This window comes from Carcharhinus amblyrhynchos, chromosome 13 (genome assembly GCF_965287045.1).
Source record: "Carcharhinus amblyrhynchos chromosome 13, sCarAmb.v2.hapA, whole genome shotgun sequence".
Lineage (NCBI taxonomy): Eukaryota > Metazoa > Chordata > Chondrichthyes > Carcharhiniformes > Carcharhinidae > Carcharhinus > Carcharhinus amblyrhynchos.
Window position 1 is genome coordinate 45,582,859 of NC_137336.1, and position 21,952 is coordinate 45,604,810.

The 21,952-nt window shown below is 41.4% G+C and overlaps 1 protein-coding gene across 1 annotated transcript in view; it reads right to left on the minus strand.

The window, feature by feature from the left end:
* Positions 1-1,627: 1,627 nt before the first annotated feature.
* The window catches only part of ergic1 (endoplasmic reticulum-golgi intermediate compartment 1), a 95,129-nt gene continuing 74,804 nt past the window's right edge, over positions 1,628-21,952 (minus strand). The window contains exons 7-10 of the mRNA XM_080201635.1: positions 20,088-20,148; positions 16,326-16,426; positions 15,194-15,316; positions 1,628-6,415 (exon numbers count right to left, since the gene is read on the minus strand). Of these exons, the coding sequence (XP_080057761.1) occupies positions 6,308-6,415; positions 15,194-15,316; positions 16,326-16,426; positions 20,088-20,148 (393 nt within the window). The 3' untranslated portion in view covers positions 1,628-6,307. The remainder of the gene's footprint in view (positions 6,416-15,193; positions 15,317-16,325; positions 16,427-20,087; positions 20,149-21,952) is intronic.

Consider the following 21,952-nt stretch of genomic DNA (forward strand, 5'->3'; position numbering starts at 1 on the left):
CTTATTTAACAAACTATATACTGAAATCATTTAGCAGAATCAAAAACAATAGACTCGTTAAAAATAGTTGGTCTCTTATGTGTTGTCCCTCAAATTCCACACACAAAAGCAATTTTTCAATGACTGATTCAGTGGTTGTTAAATATGTTGAATTAACAGCTTCGATTGTCAATACTATAAGTGTGTGCCAGTATAATCCCGACATCTTGCACAGAGTATCTAGTCACTTCTTATTATAGAGAAGCCACAGTTTCTGCCCCTCCCCCTTTTTTTTAAATGAACTAAAATATAGTTACACTTAGTTGGCAATTTACTCAGCAATCAAAAAGTACAGCTAATTCCAAACAATTGGCTGGAACCCTAGCCGGAATTCTCCCAAAAATAACCCAAGTGTCAAATTTGCTTGAAAACTGGGGTAAATCATGCCAGTTTTTCCAGTGTGTTTCCTGAAATTAATCTCCCGCATTGTGTGCGCAGCAGAGCCACTGGTGTGATTATCACCAAAAACCAGGGAGCAAGGCCTATTCCCACTGAAGAGTTGAAATTTACATGATGAGCAGGGCCCCATGTAATAAGTCTTCAGAGGTTTAAGTCCCTTCACCAAAATCCCTTTATTTACAAACTCTTACAGTAGCACACAGAGTGCTAGTAGTTAGCAGTCTAGCTCCAGGGGTGACAGGGGAACTGACCCTCCTGGGTACAGGTATGGACAAGGGAAAGACTCCCTGATTGGCCCATCAATTGGACCCTTAATCGGGTAGTTCATACTCCAATAGGCCAACCTCAATGGCCTGACTGAAATCATTACACCCTGTGCATGCACACATCTCTGGGAGAGCCTAAAAGGACCTCCCAGCATTGAGATCACTGACTTCACATGCATTGCTGGCCTCTCACCAATCCCCCCCATTCCCCCACGGACATCGCTGGCCTCCTGATCCCTTCCTCCCACAATTCACACAAATAGCACTGTGCTGCCATGCACACCCACTGTCTGCAAGCATTCCCCCTTGCTGTTTGAGAGCCTTGAGCCCTGGACACAGTACCTTGTTGAGCAAGAACCAATCAGCACCTTGGGAGATGGCTCATCCTCTGTTGAAACCAGGTTCCCTTTACACTTCTCATGGAATTTTTATTAATTGGCCCATGACTGGCCCAAACTGACTAAGCCTAGAACCCCTAACAAGCCGCAGTTGTATATAAACTGCAATAATGGGCACATAGCCAGTCACGTCAGGAAGATGGCTGGAAAGAAACCTGCCCCAGGGTGCTGCCAGGCTGACCAGGCCCAACTGGTGGTCACAATGGAAGAGACGTGTCAGCTGCTGTTCCCCACTTAGGGCCATCACCCAAGGGGTCGCACCATAAAGACACTGCAGGGGGAGAGGCAGCTGCAGTTAATGCCAAGACCTTGTCACCTCAGTGCGGGCAACAGTCTCAGAAGAAACTGAACAACTTTCTTTGGGCAGCAAGGGTGAGTCTGCATTCCATTCTGAAACTTACACGTGCTGTACTAACAATATCAAACCGTGCTCAGACACCTGAAGGGCATCTAACAACACCACCCCCCCCACCACATGAAGTGCATGCAACCTCTCCCCCTCCCTCAATCAGTACTCCCCTCCAGTGGTGACCCTTGGCAAGCCCCCACCCCGACCCCGAGGTCAGCATGACTGATCCGGCACAGGCATCAACCACACAACCCACCAACGCAGGGATTATGTGGGTCATTTTACCAAAGAGGCTTCTGGGTACTTATTGGTGAGCACATCACTGCCGCTGAGGCACATCGGGTGGAGGCAGGCACATCCGAGGGATCGGGCACACGGAAATCTGCCGGAGGTGAGGAACCAGCTAGCACCAAGCCAGATGCCGGGCCTCGGGCTTCGTTCATCCCAAGCCTGGTGGAGATGCATCAGCAAACCTGTGGAGTTGTGGACGGGCTGTCAGCAACCATGCTGTGACTGCAAGGCCGTTTAGAGTCGTCGCAGGAGCTGGTGACGGCACAGCATGGTAATCAACACCGCAAAGTTGGCATCCGCAGTGGAAAGTCTGAATCAGGAATTTGGTCTCATGGGTGACAGGGTCTAGGCCATCCTGGAGACACAGCGGGCCACGGCAGGGACACAATGGGCCATGGCCGAGGGTGTCCCCAGCATCCAAGAGGCGCATCAGTCCGTGGCCATGTGTGTCCAGGGCATGTTGGAGACACTGCTGGCCATGCCTGGAACTCTCGCTGGCATCCTGGAGACACAGCAGGCAAAACTACGAGCCTCAACAATTTAGTCCAGTCTCAGGGGGCCACCGCTGAGGGGCTCCAAAGCTTGGCTCACTCACAGAATGCTGTAGTGGAGGGGATCCAGAGCTCGGCACAGTCTCAGAGGGCCAGGACTGAAGGATCACAAACCATGAGGCAACACATCTGGGCCTCCAGGACTGGCAACACCATCCAGCTGCTCTGGCATCCAATGGAGTGTCCCCAGAGGCTCTGGATACCCCAAGGAAGAAGGAAGAGCTAGCGCCCATGCTGGGGCCTTCCAGCCAGGTGATCACGGACATCCCAATTCCCCCTCCTTCCTCACACCAAAGCATTTCAGGGCCTGCTGGATGAACAGGGTGGCATAGATGCAGTGTCATCCATAAGTCAGCCAGGGCCGTCCAGGTTCCAGCCACCCAGGGGACAGCTGCCAAGATCACAGCTAGACACCTCCACCTCTGGTGCGCAACCTGGGGGAGCACCTAGATGAAGCAGTAGGCCACACAAGATTAAAAAGTTGTAGGTTCACTAAGAGAGCACAGACAAAGGTCACCAGTAATCAGGGTTAAGTTTTGTTCAATGTTAAAAGCCAATAAACTGTTTATTTTCACCTCACAGCTCTGACTAATCTATCTTGGATTCTTCCCCCCATAGAATTGAATGCTCCCTAATCCCAAAGGTGCAGACTCCTGCGCTGCACAATGCTCGGCTAAATGTTATAGACTGCCTGCCCTACTTACCCCACCAGCCATTGGACCCTTAGTCAAAAAGGACCCCGTCAGGTGGGGCCTTACGCCTGTTCAATGCTGCCACACCAACTCCCAACTTTTATTTAGCAGTTGTAAACCACACCAAAGTGACATCATGCCAGAGAGCTGTGAGGTGCTACCAAGGGTGAAGGTTGTTGTCCCGGACCCTCTAATCAGATGGTAAGGTATGTAAATGCATGCAAATATCCATTACACTGATTTTCAGCGTGGTTCTGTCAGCGCCAAAAAACTAGGGTTGGGAGACGTTATTGGGGCAGGAACGCGTGTGCACATCAGTCAAAGCGAGAATCTCCTGGCCAGCTGCGCTAATTTTTTTTTAAGAGCAGTGGGAGGGAAATTGGCCCCCTATATACAAAAACGTCGCTAACAGAATTTATTGCCAATACTTGTGCAATAATTTTAAAGCCAATTTCCAAGGTCACCACAGAAATTTGAGTCAGAGATTTCAACACTGATTTTTTTTTTGCATGTTGACATTGTAACCAGCAAACAAAAGTTTTAGCCCTGGATTCAGGCAATGAACATCCCAACCTCACCCCGTGATATATTTCCATGTGTTAAAAAACTTGGAGGATCAAAATTAAAAATAATGTTTCCATGGCAACACTTTGGCAAATCAGAGTCAAACTGCACACGAATCAGCATCGTTTTTCCCCTGCAGTGTAAATTGTTGTGATAGTTTGAAATTTGCAATTCTTGCATTTGTCCTGGTGTGTGAAACAAAAAGTTTCCCTTTTCAGTAATACTCAAGATTTTAAAAAGTAGAACTATGTCATCTTCTAAAATAATTGCATATACTGTTCATTGCAGGACATGAACAAATGGACTTTCATGATGTAAAGAAATGTATGGATACATTTGGGAAGACTGCGAAGATCCCTAATATTTGTGCCTTATTTTATTTGCCTTCAATCTAACCATTAATGGAAAGGAAAAATGCTGGTTAAAATATTTTTAAACTAAAAATAGGATGATATACAATTTTGCAGCGTCATCAGTTCGAAATGGAATTTCTGCAGAATCCAGGCATCACTGGGAAGGTATTTTTTTTAAATTCATAGTCTCCCCCAGTGCCATGCACGTCAGCTGGAAAGAAAACATTTAAATATGCTTTCACCACACTTAAAACAATGACACTTGCCAATCCAAATGGATGGAAATTGATGGAAGATTTTACAGCAACGTTACTGTCACTTTTTTTTGAAAAAAGGACTTTGTAAACAGCATAATACTTGTTTTAGGTGCATTCATTGTTAAAACATTTGGTAGGGCTGCTGCTATAGTTCAGTGGTTTCTGTCAAGCTACCAGATAATATAGTTATTGCTGCAGTCGGCAACTGGTATCACTGCAGCTAAGAAACAGAATTAATTTTAAAAATGGAACTGCACTGTAGTTCCAAAATGTAACCAGACATTTCATGCACTAACTTCCATAAACTGCACATCATTGCACAACTGAAGCAAATGAAGCTTCCTGAAGTAAGAGACTACGTGGGAATATTTTGGAAAGTAAAGTTAATAAAGTAATGCCTCTAGCCTTGTGAACTCCATCAATTTTAGTCAGGGAGAGCAAATTTCAGAATTTTTTGATAGACCTAATTTGGTCAACAAAATTGACAGTCAGCCTATTTTGGAAAGAACTATAACCCATACAGCCTGGGAAGAAAAATGGAATAATGCAATATTACATCCTCTCTGTCGAGATTCCAGCAGACAAACCACAGACTGTAAAATACTGGTTAGTAATTTTCCCTAGAACCTTCTTCCTCAAGTCTTAAGGCTTCTTTATAATTCTGGGGGACTAAATACTTATTTAAAAAAATGACTTCATAATTTACCTTAAAAGATATATTTAAGAGATATGAACTATACCTTTATTCAAGATATTTGGCATGTGTGCATTGGAAAAAAATATTTAAGTATTACCAGTCATTCATTTTCACTTCAATTTTTAAAACATCTCTTGGACTATTAATACTTTGCACTGTATACATGTGACAATAATCAATCAAATCAAATCAGGCTATTGTTTTCAGTTTTTGGCACACTATCACTGGTTATCTATAATTAAAGCATCTACTAAAGCGACAGCAACTGAAACAGTGTGTTTACATATCATAATCACTTATAGCTGCATCCTAGAATTTTGAGTGACTCTGCATTTTTACCAACTACAGATTGAAATTTCCTCTTATTCCTATTTAATGGTTCACTTCAGACAACTACAGCCTATAGAAATAAGGCAACTGTTTATTTCTCTCCCCTTCAAGCAATTGCTTAGTTTTACCTAAAATGCCAGCATGGAGATTGTTTGCATCCAAATAACTTCAAATGCACTGAAGTACCAGTAAGTAACTATGGACAAAATGGCATATGAGTATAAATATAGATCACAATTTTCAACTTCGAGCATAGATTATAGCCCTCAAAAGCAGTCACATAATTTATGTGCCACAGTGTTTTTTTTAAAAAAAGTCCATTAATATGTCATTTAATGTATACATGTTTGTTACATAGGCACAAAGAAAGACAACAATGAAAATCAAAATTCTGTTCCTTATCTTCATACTTTTGCATTATACAAATGTTGCTGGCACACTCCACCTGACATACGTTATTACAAACCAAATAGTTTATTTCTGAACCACTGGCTATAAAAGTGTATTAAGCAATTATTTTGGTGCATTCTTGTTTTCTGTGGGGCAGGGGAGGGGGGCGGCTGTGAAAATCAGAAAACTAAATACACAACCAATTGAAATTATTTTAAAAAATATATCTCATCGATTTGGACATCCATTTTTAAAGAAACTTTTAAACAACCCCCGATTTTATATCAAAATAACATACAACTGCAAAAATAAGTGGCAGAATCTTCCAGTCGCATTTGAACAGCTTGGTGCATTTTCCAGCCCCGCCAGCACTGTGATGGGGCTGTAAAACTCCACCCAAGGAGTTTCTCCATTGTCCAGTGTTTCTATTCGGCTTATAAGATTAGAAAAGGCAAATGTTACCAATTTATGTCAGGATATAATGTAACGCTAGTAAAGACAAATGTCATGTTTAACCATTCAAAAATATTCGCAACTTAAGATATTCAAACCTCCTACACAACATATTTCACTACATAATGGACCACGTAATGAAACAAGGAGTTGCCCAAAATCGAGTTGCAACTTTGAATGACGTTGGCTGGTAGATCGGCATAAATAAAAATCATCTCAAATTATTTGAAGCCAGTTACGTGTAAACTGGACTAGCTCTGTAATTGCATACATTACTGCTAGTGCATTTTGCCCAGCTGAATCTTCTTCCAGGCTTCAGATGCGGTAAAAATGCAAGAGTCTATGATCCCAGCCACTGTAAATGTTCCTCCAATTATTGCACAGATCTGAGGGTCAAAAATTATATGAATCAAATTATGTAATTTCAGATACCCAAATTTCTCGCAAACATGAATTTTTTTTAAAAGATCACCTGAAACCTTATTCCAAGACAAGATTCACATAATAATATTTCTTTCCTAAATCAAAAACCAGGTTTTCATCAAGTAAATTCAAGCATAATTTTGCAAACTCTTCCAGGTACCCTAAACTCAAGACTGTCCCAATCTAAACAGGTAAATGTGCTTCTTACAAATTCTGTTGTCAACAGCTATTCTGATCAAATCACTTATGGAATAATAAATCTGGGTTTATCAATCCATTCAGAAAATAAAAACAAGTAACATACACAAATGCTTCTGTTACAGTGTAAGGTGAGCAGTAATTATTCTCTAGGGTTCAGCAAACATCAGTCCCTCACTGAAATCAATTCCACATCCTTTGCCATCAGGAATTATTACACAATTCAGGTTATCTTGCCTTACAATATCATGATTTTGGATTGCAACAATGAAATCCCCTTCAGTATGATAAGTATAATCTCAGATGCACCACTGTGTGAATTTTTGAAGCCAGGCTGCTAAAAATCCACAGAGGCGCAAAACTGGTAATAGGCAGAGTTCAGGTTCGTCTGTGAAAAATACATGAAAGAAGAATCAATGGGCAGGATTTCTCTGGTTTCCCACCTTGCCTTCTGGAGATCCACCAATCAGGATGTCAATGGCAACAACAACCCCCCTCCCCCTACCGATTTAAAACATTCTGAGGAGAGCTCATTGGTTGAAGGTGGGCCTTTTGCCTCTCACTTGGGAGGAAGTCCTGCCTGTCTGAGGCCAGTAGTTCTACAATCTACAAGTGGTCCCTCCACGTTAGGTGCCCAAGCCCTCAGAACCAGGTAGGTGTGGGATCCCGCAGCAGAGGTGGGAAAGGTTTTATGATTTGGGATCGAAAACATGATGCGGATCAAACGCAGGACTCAATCTCATTCCATGACAGAAATAGTCACCTGACAGGACTTTCAAATGATTGGTCAATTTGTGACCAAGGGCAGTGAGGGGTTCCTGCAGGAAGTCCTCCAGCACTGAGACAGTGGCAGTCTGCTGATGGAGGGAAGGGGGAAGGGAGGATTTCAAGATGGATGTGCCCCCTTGATATTCCAAAATTAAAATGTCAGATCATCACCAGAGATCTTCTAGAAGACAAACTGTGGCTACAGTTATGACCATCTTTCTGCAATGGTGGCACGGGGTGCAAGGGGAAGAGGGCTTGGGCGGGAGGTTTACATCATTCTGAGGCATGGCTTCCTTGGCCTGCCATGAGGAAGCAACTCCCTCCACTGTAATGTTCTATGTTCTATGTCCATCTTTCTGTCACTGCTGAGAGGGTCTTGCCTGCCAATTGGTAAATTCCAGGCAGCACAGGAGAAGAGCCTTACAATTATTTCCATTATCTCCCTGCCCCTGATTTTGTCCCCTTGACAGCGGGGTGAGGAGGTGGAGAAATGCTGATGAACCAGCATGCCATCTTCCCACTATGACTCTTCCACTGACACCCCTGGTCCCACCTCTGCAGCTACCCCATAATTTGGGAGGCATAGTTAATTTATGTTTATTCTCCCTACATGTAATGAATCTTGACTTAACCTTTTCTTATAAAAAATATATACTAGATATGAATGCAGTCTTAAGCTTCCCTAAGGCTACACTAATCAGTGTAATCTAATAAATGTAACAAATCCAATAAAGTTAATACTATCAGAGCAAATCTGGCAGCTTTTGAACACCACTCTTATCAGTACTACTTAGGTAAGTGAGGTTACAAGGTTCAAACTAACGTGCATTTTTTTTCCAAAATCACAAATATGTGGACACTTGCATGATCATATTTGATAATTTCTGAAATTAAAGTTGCTACTTATGCTATTTGATGAATACGTATTTGTTGCGTAGGTGTGAAAGCTGCTGCTTCATCCCAAATGCTTGCTCCACAAACAATACACCATCTGCCATCCAGGAGATAATCTCCCTAGAAACAGCCCTGGGTAGCTTGCAGTGCAGAGTGATGATTCACGTACTGCCATAGCAACAATGATGCAAATCCTCACGATTAACACTATTAGTTTCTATATTTGGCCTATAAGAACGATATCCTTCGATTACAGTCTCAGCACGCTAAGGGAGTCTTAATCTTCAATCCATGTACTTTTCTTACTCCATTTCCCCATTCTTAAATTTCAACCCAGCGCTGGATTAAATTCAGAATTATATATTTCTTGAAGCTTTATAAGAGATTTTGGTCACTCCCTTGGACAGAATAATTCTCAGTAAGCGTTCTGAATCGTAGATTCTGTAATCTCTTCTAACCCCTAAATACTGTGGTCACTATATGTCAACATTCATTTCTGTTCTCCCTCTTAAAGTTCCAGCTTGGTAATTAGGGGAACCCACCCGTGTGGAGAATTGAAGTGAACAGCTCAAGCGCATGATCCATACATTCTTGAAATTGACTAGCTGAAAGAACCTGAATGCCCACGAGGCAAATGAGAGACATTATGTAGATTCTCTCTCAAGTTGCTTTGTTAAGTGTTTATTTTAAAAGGATCCGGAGGTTGGCAATAGACTTGTACAAGAATAACAGGGAGCGGGTTAAACAGCACTCAAGCTCTAAGTGCTGCAGCGCGACTGGTCCACTGAACAGCTGCCACTTTAAATGTGGATGAGATATGCACAGTGCAACTCCATGTTTCTGAACACATGCAGTATGATGCCTCCCACCACTTCTCTGCAGTACGAGCAATTCTACCTAGTTTCATAGTGCAACAATTCAATAAAGTGCCCATTTTCCCGCTTAACTAAATGCAACCAAAACACAGGATGAAGGGAGCTAGCTGCATTGATAAGATGAGCAATTTTCTAAATCCTAAATAAATAATGTAAATATTTTACAAATAGTAGCTTCACAGGCATCAAAGGTGCATGAGGAGTTAAACATGCCATTCTTTCTTACGTCAGACTTCTTTCTAATCCTCCAGAATCTGCTCCAGTACACATTACACAAGTAATATGCAGATAACATTCACTTAGAAATGTGAGAAGGTGCAGTAAAGGATTGCAGCTGGGCCACTCAAATTTCATTTTCTGGAATTGTACAGCTATATCACAAATGGAAGGAAGCATAATTAGTAAAGCTCTGTGATCAAACCACAATTCTAGTTTCAGGTTTGCTCAAACATTCTTGAAGCATGTATGCAGCATACTTCACCAACTTATTTACATGGCTAATCAGTTCAGTTTCTGGTCAACCGGAACCCCCAGGATGTTGATAGTGAGGAATTCAACAGTGGTAATGTCATTAAATGTCAAGAGGCAATAGTTAGATACTCTCTTGTTGGAGATGGTCATTGCCTGACACTTGTGTGGTGTGAATATTACTTGCCACTTGACAGACTATTGTCCTGTGTTGCAGCTTCACCAGACTGACATTTTATTTTTAAGTATGTCTAGTGCTACTCCTGTCATGTCTTCCTGCAGAGTTCATTGAACCAGGGATTGATCTCCTAGCTTGGTGATAACGATAGGATGCAGCATATTTCATTTACTTTTTTGTGCTGTAATGGGACATTAAGAGTCAACCAATTACAATGGACCAGGAGTCACATGTGGGCCAGACCAGGTGCAGAAGGCACCTTTCCTCCTTGGTCATTGGTGAATCAGTTGGGTTATGACAATTGATAATGATTTCATGGCCATTAAACATTTAATTGCAATTTTTTATTGAATTCCATTCCCATAATCTACCATCTGCCATGGTGGGATTCAAGTCTGGATCCCCAGAGCATTACCCTGGGCCTCTAGATTACTAGTCCACAGACTAATTATAGATTAGACTAGATTTTTCAAGAACCAGATTGACACTTTACACTCACCCATCACCAAACTCCCCAGTATGCTTCAGGGTGAACAACCCAAGCTTCTCCAAGCTAAGCTTGAAGCTAACATTTCCCATCCCTGGAGCCATTCTGGTAAAACTCTTCTGCACCATGTCAAGAATCTTCACATTTTCCTAAGGTGTGATGACCCAATTTGAATGAAATAGCATAGCTGTGGCCAAAAAAGAGCTTATGAAGGTTAGATTTTGTACTCAATACCTCTATTTATGAAGCCTAGGATCCCATGTGTTTTGTTAACTACTCTGTCGATAAGTCCTGCCACCTTCAAAGCATTATGCACATGAACCTCCCTGTTCATGCACATTCATTAGCACTGTGCAATTAACTATATATTGCCTTTCACTATCCTTTGTGCCAAACACATCAACTTTCATTTCTTGATATTAAATTCCATTCCCTTCTACCAAAGTGGATCACCTCACGCTTCTTTAAATTAAATTCCATCTACCACATATCTGACCATTTTGCTAGTCTATTTACATCCTGAAGCAGTCAATTGGGTGTCATCCTCATTGTTCGCCACACCTCCCAAGTTTGGTATTGTCAGTTAATTTTGAAATTTAACTCTGTATTCCAATATCTGAGTCAAATCCCCTCTACGTATTTCCTTCAATGTTCTCTGTTACTTTATCAAAAACATTCAATAGGATTCATCAAACATGATGTCTTACAAATCCACATTGCTCTCCTTAATCAACTCCTGGTATCTGTCGATTCCGCACCCTACCCCAACACCCCCCCAATTATTGTTTCAAAAGCTACTGATGATAAATTAACTGTCTGCAGTTACTTGAGATGTCTTTGCACCCTTCCTTGGACAAGGGTGTCACATTTGCCATTCCCCAAACTTCTGGCATCATTCCTGCATCCAGTGAAAGTTAGAGTGATTATGGAAAGCTTTTCCCTATCTCCGAGCCCCCAGTTACTTAGCAGCCTAAGAATCAAGCTCTGTGGACCAGGTGACTTAGCCACTATCGCACAGTTAGATTGTCAAGTACATTCTGAACATCAGCCCATCCATTACCTCTATCATCTCTACTTCTTTAGATATTTTGTTTGGACATCTTCCTTAGTAAACATGGACACAAAGTACTCTCAGCTCTGACTAATGCCTCGAGAATATGACACTTTCTTAGGCCTCAATTAGCACCCATCACCACCTCCCTTACCCTCTTACTATTTACACGCAACAAGAAGATTTTTTAGAGTTCCCTTTTAACGTTAACTGCCATTCCATCTAGGATCGGAATCTCCTCCGACTGAATTTTCTGAAATATGAAAAACCCCAAAACCCATGGACTCCCAAGTGTGAGAAACAAAAAGCCAAACCTCAACAAAAGACAGACTGAAGCAGGCTATACTGTAATCAAACTTTCCAACATTGGACTAGAAGTGGGGACATTATCACAGCAGCGGGATAAGATATCTGCCATCAGGCAACCGAATTAAAACACTGAGGAGGCCATTGTTACAAATGGTAACCAAACAACATTCATCACGCAACAGCACTCACAATGGCCCAGGAAGAACAGAAACCTTTCCAGTTTTGGAGACAGATATACCTGACCTTAATGGAGTTGATTGCTTTTGGTTACAGAAATATCAGCACTGAGTGATCTGGACCAGGGCATGCAACAGACAAAGGATCAAAAGGTACTAAGCGCTGACCATCCAGCAGGATGGCTGCAGGAAGTGTGCTTACAATATTCATAAAATTATAGAATCCCTGCAGTGCAGGAGGCGGCCATTCAGCCCATCAAGTCTGCACCAACTCTCTGATAGAGTATTTTACCCAGGCCTTCTCCCCCACCATGCCTCAATAATAAGAGCTGTCATTAGAAGGATAAGATCGAAGAAACTGGCAGTGCTGTCAAGGAGGGGGCTTGCAAACGGTCAACCTGGCTCAGGAACCTACCATTCTTACCCAAAGGACAGCACCAACTACATAAGGGATTGCAAATTAGTAGCCAAATCTGAGAGGTATTGGGGCTGATTTTAAAGTGACTTATAGGTAATTATCAAATCCTGGAGGCATTTAGATTTGAATTGATGGAGGTTTAGGCAGAACTGTGGGATTTTTTTTAAACTAAATAAAGGCTTTCTTATAAGTCACAGTGATTTTAAGTGAAAGCCAAAAGTTAAATCATGAGGGATTTAAGTTGGGTTAACCAATTGATTGTGTGATGTCACTTACACTAGGTTATAGCTCTTTGTATTAGGGTGAGGTTTGTGGTTGAATCAAACTCCATGTCAGTGTAATTTTGTCTTTTATCAAATCTTAAAGTCAAGAACCATCAGTAAAGGGCAACAGGAACACGAACTTCTTAAGTCTATTCTCTCAGTTTGACAGTTTTAATTTCCTTTTCACTTCTCTCAACTTATTTTCTGAGGACTTGTTCTCACCTGGAGAATTCACCTGCCTTGCATTATACACTCTCGTTTTAAAAAAGTCTAAAGTTTATTTATTATTAGTGTCACAAGTAGGCTTATATTAACAATGAAATGAAGTTACTGTGAAAATCCCCTAGTCACCACACTCTGGCACCTATTCAGGTACACAGAGAGAATTTAGCACGGCCAATGCACCTAACCAGCACATCCTTTGGATTGGGGGAGGAAACCAGGGCCTCCGGAGGAAACCCACGCAGACATAGACACTGAACAGACAGTCACCTATGGATGAAATTGAACCCAGATCCCTGGCACTGTGAGGCAGCAGTGCTAGCCACTGTGTTTCATCTTATTTTCCAAGTTCTCTGTCATCCAACAAACCATTGATGGCATTCCTCTTATTGAAACGTACCTGAAATATCTCTTCCTTAAAAATCACCCTTTGTTTCATTACAGATTTTCTTGTTGAACTTTGGTTCAATTTACCTTGGCTAAATTCTCTGGCATCCCAATGAAGTTAGTCCAATTTCAATTTAGGAGATCTGCATTAGATTGTTCTTTGCTCTCCACTATTACTAATCAATCTTACCCAAATGTTCTTCCTTGGCGTTGGGACCCTAACTTGGCAGTTAAATAAGAGTCACAAACAATGTTGCCTTTACACAACATGCTTGCGTCGTCACTCACCAGTCCACGACTACCTGAGTGCACATTACACCCGTACACATCCCGATGGTTAAGAGAGGTTTAGTAGTACATGAGCAAACACCTGGTAAATTTCTTCCCCAACAAAGGAAACTAATGGAGGAGGGTCAGTCCTGACAGGATTCATCAGTTGAAAATGAAAGGTAGAATTTGCTCAACAGTTCCTGAAGCTAGAAGCTCTGTCAGCACTTGTCTTTTGTGCAGCCCGCTTGCTGACCTTTTTAATTCTCAGCAGTTCCACATGTGATTATTATTGTATAACTCACTGGTTATGTACATAGTATGTACTAGATGAATGGGTATGGAGGTGGCACGAGTTGACATTGAGTTGGAACAGAGACTAAGAGGGGCCGTGGGGAATCACTGGGAGGGTATGAGTAAGCATGGAATATGAGAAAGGCCTTGGGAGTAAGGGGGAGGGGATTGAGACAGTAAGCGATGAAGGCTGGAAGGCCTAACTGCTACTACTACAACTGGAATGAAGTTCCGGAGAACCAAGAGGGACCTTCTAACCACGTGACTTGGCAGTCATCCGCCTCCGTGGTTGCCTAGGGTTTGGCTGGGTTGCTAAGTTTTAGTCAATCACGCAACTGCCTCCCAGGAACAAATAGTTTGTGACTGGGAGCTTTAAACCGAGGTGTCTCTTCTGAGTCCAGTAATTTTGCGACATGAGTTGCTCACTTCAAAGCCAAAATTTGGCCCCACATAGCAGCTTTGAACACTGCAAGGTTAGTGATAGCTTAGATGGGAAGTAAGACTTTTCCTCAGTCTCAACCTAGCACCACAGGGGACCTCCTGCTGTAGGAGTAGGATGTGCTTCAATCTCCCACCCTAACTATCCTGTATTCTCAGCCATTTTACTGACAAACTAGGAGGACAAATCTGATATAGTTCTGTGCGCAATAACATTCATCCTTCTCTCGCTTTTCTCCATCTAAAACTCCTATAACCAACAAAAAAACTTTTCTTTCACTATCCCAAACAGGATTTAAATTCAAGACTGGATTATGAAAATTGAATATGGAATACACTACACCAAAGTTTTAACTTTAAAGGAAGCGACATTAATTTTATTACTTGTCTTGGTCTAGCCTGACACTAACATCCCATTTCACTTTATTCAATAAGCAACCTCAAAAATCAGAACAGTTCTGTATTCACAATTAAAAATAAAATAAAATGCATTGGTAAAGGAATCTCTAAAGCACTCTATCTTAAGTCATGAAAAGAACCCATATCAGAAACTTGAGTCAGAGAAAATACCCTTCTTAAAGTCCCTAAATGCTGCAGCGGAAAACCACAAGGTTCTAAATTAAGTAACCCACAGAATAAACTTGAGAACACTCAGAACTTTGAAATAACAGTTCAAATCTTCTTTATGAAGTCAAAGTGCAATTAATCTGATTTTCCCCAATCAAGCTCGAATCACACTAAGGTCATTGAAAAACAAAACCCACTATCAGAATGTCGGCTTTTAAATCAGGCACCTTTTGTAGATTCTCTAGTGTAGAAGTAAGCCACTCAGCCCTTCAAACCTGCACCAACTCTCTAACAGAGCGGGCCCAGCCCTGCCCAATCCCCATTACCCCCATGCGTTTACCCTGCTAATCCTCCGAACCAACACATCTTGGGACACTAACTTAATTGCTGTTCTATTTGTGGTAGGCTACATGTTATGATCTGTATTAAATAGTGTACTGTTAAGCAGTCACATCATTGTGATTAGCAAACATCAACTCACTGTGGTGATGAACCTGTATAATGGTTGTTGCCGTTCAACATATTTTACAGTGATTGGGCTGAGGTCATACCGGAACCAGATGGCAGGTATAATGCGGCCTGTGTGACTGTACGCCACATATTCCTGAAATATACAAAAATTAAACGTTAATCGAATTCTGACAGACGTTATTTAAATTCAGTTGAAAAGGTTTTTTTCCACAATTATTTATTTCAACAACTGATACACAGAAGGGGCAAGGACACCAACTTGAATTTTTATCGCAGATTATTCAATTCTTGCAAAGATCTAAGGTGCATCATACACAATAAGTTAGTTTGAAACTTAAATTGACAGCGTGCAGGAAAGCAGCAGCAGCCATTTTCTAAACAGCATAACCAACAGAGCACTGAATAGGCAAGAAATCTGGTTTTGAGAAGGGAACTTTGCCAGAAGGTTCTCTCACAATACCAAGAAATCTTTAATGTCAAGGTGAACTTGGTATTTCATTCAAAGCATGGCACCTCTGCCATTACCTCACTCCCTCAGTCTTTTTTATACTGGATACAAGCCTAGTTAATTATTGCCAAGTCCCACAGCGGTTAAATAAATGTTACTATTGCAGTCAAAAAACAGGCTGCTTACATGGAACGTGAATGTTAATAAGAAATAATGTGTAACACAGGGGACAGAACAATTTATGGAGGCGGTGGCATAGTAGTGGTTTATCACTGGATTATTAATCCAGGGACCCAGGGTAATACTCTGGGGACCCGGGATTGAATCCCACCTTGGCAGATGGTAAAACTTGAATCCAATTAAAATAAAAATATGGAATTAAAAGTCTAATCGTGACCATGAGCCATGCTGACTATTGTGAAAAAAACAACTGGCTCACTAGTGATCTGTAGGGAAATAAATCGTCCACCACCACCTACATGTGACACCTGATCCACAGCAATGCAGTTGACCTCTGGGCATTTAGGGATGGATTAGGGAAGCTCAGTTCAAGGGAAATTAAGGATGGGTAACAAATGCTGACCCACGAATGAATAAAAAAAACTTTTGACTACCCTCAGATGAACGTTAATTAAAGATGGATGGAAGCACAATTTTGCATTCTTTAAGTCCTGTTACAAAGAAGTCACCTTACCTTTTGTGCTACTGTGTACTGATAGGAAAAGCGTTGATTTGCCTTTAAATCTTCATACACTGTGGGGACTATCTTCAATACATAGTCATGTGAAGCAAGAGCTGTGTAAAAGCAGGGAGAGTCAAATGGATATGTTGCAATATGTAGTGACAACTTTTCAATTGGATTTCTAGAAGTATTGTGGATGTCATTCATATGTAACAATTTTAACACATTACTCATGGTACAAAAATAAACAGTGACAATTACCTCAACCTTTATTTGATTCAAAATGAATCAACTAACTTACAATATAAAGCTAATTAAGAGTTTCAGTTTTGGTTTGTCCGACAGATAAAGAATAGCAATCTCCAAGTAAATTACCATCATTATTACAATGACAGCTCCAACAAAGACTGGAGCACTGCAAGAAGTAATATTTTGTCAAAGTGCATCGCCAAAGGCACGAGGAGCAGTATATTTTCTTAGTTTAACTCCCTGCAGCCGCCACACATAAAGGATCAGCAGCATTTCCACCTGAATGGGATGAGTGAGTCCCTGATCATCAGCCATGCCACGATTAGTGTGACTAACCAAAGGACTTACCTTCATGTCTTAAAATAACAATTTGTGGAAGATTGAATCACCACTGAAGCAATTAGGGCACAGTTCCAATGAGGTAATTAAATGAAAATAAAATATTAAGCAGCAATATCTATCAGCAAGGTAGCACGGGATTATTCAACAGCAGTGCAAGCACTATTACAATAACTGCAGATAGTGCTGTCAGCCACGTGTGGTGGGTTTGTTCCTCAAGCCCCATATATACCCTGCAACATGTTAATCAGGGAGTATGGACCATTATGCTGCACCTGAAATACCTAAACAAATGGTTCAATTTCTAGTTCTATTTTAGTTGGATCGCTTGAAAGTGAGCTATTAGATCAGGTTACTTTTGATTTACAAAAACATACTGCCTGGTTAAACTGGTGTCAGGTGCCAGCTTGAGGGAGCTGAACAACCCGTATCAGGGGAGCACTAAACCTGATACTCTGCTTCTTCCTATCAAAAGCATCCCTGCTGTTGGCTGACACAAAAAAATCTGTGACTTGTGCAGATGGAAAAGGAAGAGAAAGAAAAGTTTAGGCCATGTCCCCCTCTACCCCATCTCAAGAATGCTAATCCCACCTTTTTCCTTCTGGCCCAGCTCCCAAAATCCACCCCCTTGCCCTACTCCCTTGGTTGCAAATTCCTTCTCATAAGATCATGCAAACAAGGAGCAAGCATAGGCCATTCAGCCCCTCTAGCCTGCTCTGCCATTTAATAGGACCATGGCTGATCTGATCTTCACCTCAAATCTGCATCCCTCCTGTCCCCCAGTAACCTACCAGCCCCCTTGCTTACCAAGAATCTATCTACTTCTGCCTTTAAAACATGCAAAGATATTGCCTCCACCAGCTTTTTCAGGAAGGGAACCCCAAAGGATCATGACCTTCTGAGAGAATTTCTTTTTGTTTTGTTTTTCTCATTTCAAATGCAAGACGTCTCACAACACCAGGTTAAAGTCCAACAGGTTTATTTGAAATCACAAGGTTTCGCAGCGCTATTCCTTCATCAGGTGAGGACTCCAAAACCTTGTGATTCAATATAAACCTGATGAACTTTAACCTGGTGTTGTGAGACTTCTAACTGTGCCCAGCCCAGTCCAACATCAGCATCTCCACATCACTGTTTCCATTTCAAATGGGCAGACCCTTATTTTTAAACAGTTAACTAAATACCCAGAACTTACTGCACTCTGACATTGTTACTTTTCCGCCTGGGACTGTTTGCAGTTCCAGCAGCACCTGTCACTGAGTTCGAGCAATGCCGATTGATCAGATAGGCTGGCAACTCTCGGAGACATGCCTGCCTCCCACCGAGATGTGGGAATCAGATTCTCACCTGGCTGTGTGTTATTGCTTGCTCAGCGTCGGTCAAGTGCAGCATAGACTTTTCCTTCCAGGAAATGAGGGGGAGGTGGACAGGTGAGCAATATGTCTCCCCACAAAGCCATCCCCATATCACTGCAGCATCAGTGTAGGCCTCTAGATTACCAATCCTCTAACATTACCACAACATTACTGTGTTTGGGGCAGCACAGTAGCACAGTGGTTAGCACTGCTGCTTCACAGCTCCAGGGACCTGGGTCACTGTCTGTGTGGAGTTTGCACATTCTCCTCGTGTCTGTATGGGTTTCCCCCCAGGTGCTCCGGTTTCTCCCACAGTCCATAGGTGTGCAGGTGAGGTTGTTTGGCCATGCTAAAATTGCCCATTGGTGTCCTGCGATGCTTAGTTCAGAGGGATTGGTGGATAAAATACTTAGTGATATGGGGGTAGGGCCTGGGTGGGATTGTGGTTGGTGCAGGCTCGATGGGCCAAATGGCCTCTTTCTGTATTGCAGGGTTTCTATGATTCTGATGTTACCATCCCCTAACATAGTCAGTCGATGCTCATTTAAACATTGTACTCTCAAAATTCATGTTTGTATTCAGGTGAGATTTACACAGAATTATTCTGAAATATATTGTTTGCATCTTAAAATACTGGTGTATTCTTCAAGTTTTTTTTTTAAATATAAGTTTAACCATCAGCCCCTCCTTATGTTTACCCGGCTAGCTAAAATATAAATTATAACTCTCCTCCTACCAGAGCATATTTCCAACTAAGGTACTACAACAGCTCTAAGGAACATTTTATTTGTGATGTTGGGGGAGATTTAAAGGAAGCTTGCTCAAACTTAAGCTTTAGAAATCACTTTTTCATCTTGTTAAGTATTGAATCTGTAACTATTTCAAATGCAAATTACAATACATCTAACTAGGCAGCTGAAAATACTGCACATTGTGTTATCACTGATTTGACATGTTTTTATATCTAATGGAATGAAAAACCTTCTAGAACATGTGGAGTTTGCTTCAATATTCTCTCCCGCTCTGGGCAGTTGAACCCCTTCAGTTACCTTTCCTGAATAAGTTTTGATACCCCACAGAAACGGCAAGTCCATGTTGATCCAATGTTAAATAATTGTTGGACAGAATTTTTTGAAACCTGATTTGTAGCCTGTTCAAATGAATCACAGAAAAGCTCCACTAATCACAGTAGCGAGGAACTTGAACTGAATTTTCTGCACAATTCACAAATGGATGGGCTAAGTCTCGTTAGGGGGTTTCGGCTACCAGTGGAGAGCCAGCAAGAGACCTGCGCTGCTTCTTTTCAGCAAAGCACAGCAAATAAGGCCCCGAGGGGTGGAAGTCTCACCTACTGATTAGAGGCTGGTACCAGTTTGAGCCCAGGGAGGCAGTGGCTGCTGCAGGAAAAAAACACCTGGCACAATCCCAGGGTCTTGGAGCAACCCCAGGCCTCAGGTAAGCAAATCAGCAGAGGTTAAGGGTAATATTGGCAGCAATGGCAGAGAAATGGTTCTCAGTGCTCTGAAGTGGTCATTAATTTGCCACTTAAGGTCCTCAATAGGCAATGGGGTGGGGAAGGTTGATCGAGTCTTCCGCCAGGAGATAAAGCATCTTACCTAATTACTTGCCCTTCCTTACTTGCCACAGGGAGAGCAGAAGATTCAATAGGTACTGCAGATTACCTTGCAGTAATTTGTAGATCACAGCCCAATTATTTTCTTTAAAAATAATTTACTTCTCACAGTTTTTAACGCAATAATGAGAGTAAAGTAGAAGTAATAGTCAAACATTTAAACCAGCTCTGGAAAAGTTAATTCATGTGAATACTTACGATTTGAACTAAGTTTATCTGTTCTGGCTAGTGCATTAAAAGCAGCTTGAACATTTTTAACCTAAAGAGATAAAACCAGAGTAACTTTTATACGAGGATACATTGACTTTGGGAATAATTTCCTCATGCCCAACATAACATTCCATTTACCTTAAATCAGCTGCCGGTGCTCAGGATATTTTTTTCTCCTTTATTAAGCCCTTTGAACATATGCAGCAAATATTCCAATTCAGAAGCCCCCTTACTAATCATATCAGAATCATTGGCATAGCTTTTTCAGCTTCTCTCCTGGCTAGTTTAACACCTGAATTTTGAATGGACCTACCTTATATTAAGCTGACCTTTCTCAACCCTCTAGCTAAGACTGTAGCACTACATTCTGCACTGTCTCCTTTCCTTCTCTATGAATGGTATGCTTTGTCTATATAGCGCTCAAGAAACAATACTTTTGACTGTACACTAATACACGTGACAATATTTAATCAAATTCAACTGAAACCTTCAAATTATGTTCCTCGTGTTTTCCTGATGCAAGACCTTGAACTTAGCTGTATGGAATTTCATCTGCGAGAATTCTACTCGCTTCCAAATACCACTCTGGGCCTTTGTAACACTGGCTGTATTCATTTTAGGTATATTGGAGTTTAGCTCGTCCTTTTCTCTACTCTATCCCCTCTATAATAGTATAGGTGGCAAGAGTTTATAAAGTTTTCAAAACAAAAAAATTACAGTTAAAAGAATTATGCAACCTTTACATCTATTTTCTGTCTCCATTATCCTCTTGCTCCATAAGTAACCTGGGAGTCAGTTCCAGGGTTGGCTGTATGGGATTCCAGCTGCTTTGTTTTTGAGGAGAGCCTGAATAATAAAGTTCTAACTGCTCAGGTCACTGGAGCCACCTGGTCAGTACATGATGTAATTTTCAGGCAAGAATCCAGCAGCTCAAACTGGCTGAAGTACTCATCAAATCAGAGATCTGATAGATACGTGCATTTTTAGTTCACATTTCTCTATCCGTTCCTCGCTAATACGCGGTGTTCTTTTACTGCATGTGGTCAACTTACTAGCCCAAGTCAACCCCCACCATTACAATAATTCTAGGATAGTACTAATAAAAGGAATCAATTTCCTAAGTCATTTCTGAACCACTGGAGATAAAAAGGCATTTCATTCAATGCAAAGGAGAAACATTTAATAAAGAAAATGATATTTGCAGTGAATTTTACCAGGCAGCCAATTCCTTTCCCCTAGATATCAGCATCATTCTATTTCATTACCATTGGGTTTAAATTAAGGAACAGACTATAACTTACATGGCACTTTATCCTGCCTCTCATATAAGTCTAAAATCATTCCAATTAAAATATTTTGTTTTGATTCACTGAAATGTGAACAGGTAAATCGCATAAACAGTCATTGGATTAATGGTCTGATAGTCAGATGAATGCTGGTTATGAGACTAGAACTACCTGCCCATTCTCAAGGAATGAAGTCCAATTAAGTCACCTGAACACAGTGCACTTCAATTCCACAACTCACTCAAAAAGGAATGACAGCAGTACTTCTTGAGTGTGGCACTCCCTCAGGTCCTGAACTGCAGCGTTTATCAAGTTTGCCCATTTTTCACAAAAAAGTTTTGGGTAAAGTGTTGCTTTTCTGGGTTATTAACCATGATAGGTATATGTGTTAAAAGTGCAAGGGTGATGGGTGGTTATGATATTAATGAACTAGCTGAATATTTCCTTTTGTCTGTAAATTATCAGTTTGTTTCCTTGGCTCAATAGTCTACTAACATATCACGCACACTGATTTGTTGGTCTTGGATCGATTTTTCTGACTGTGAACACTGAAGAGATTTAACATAC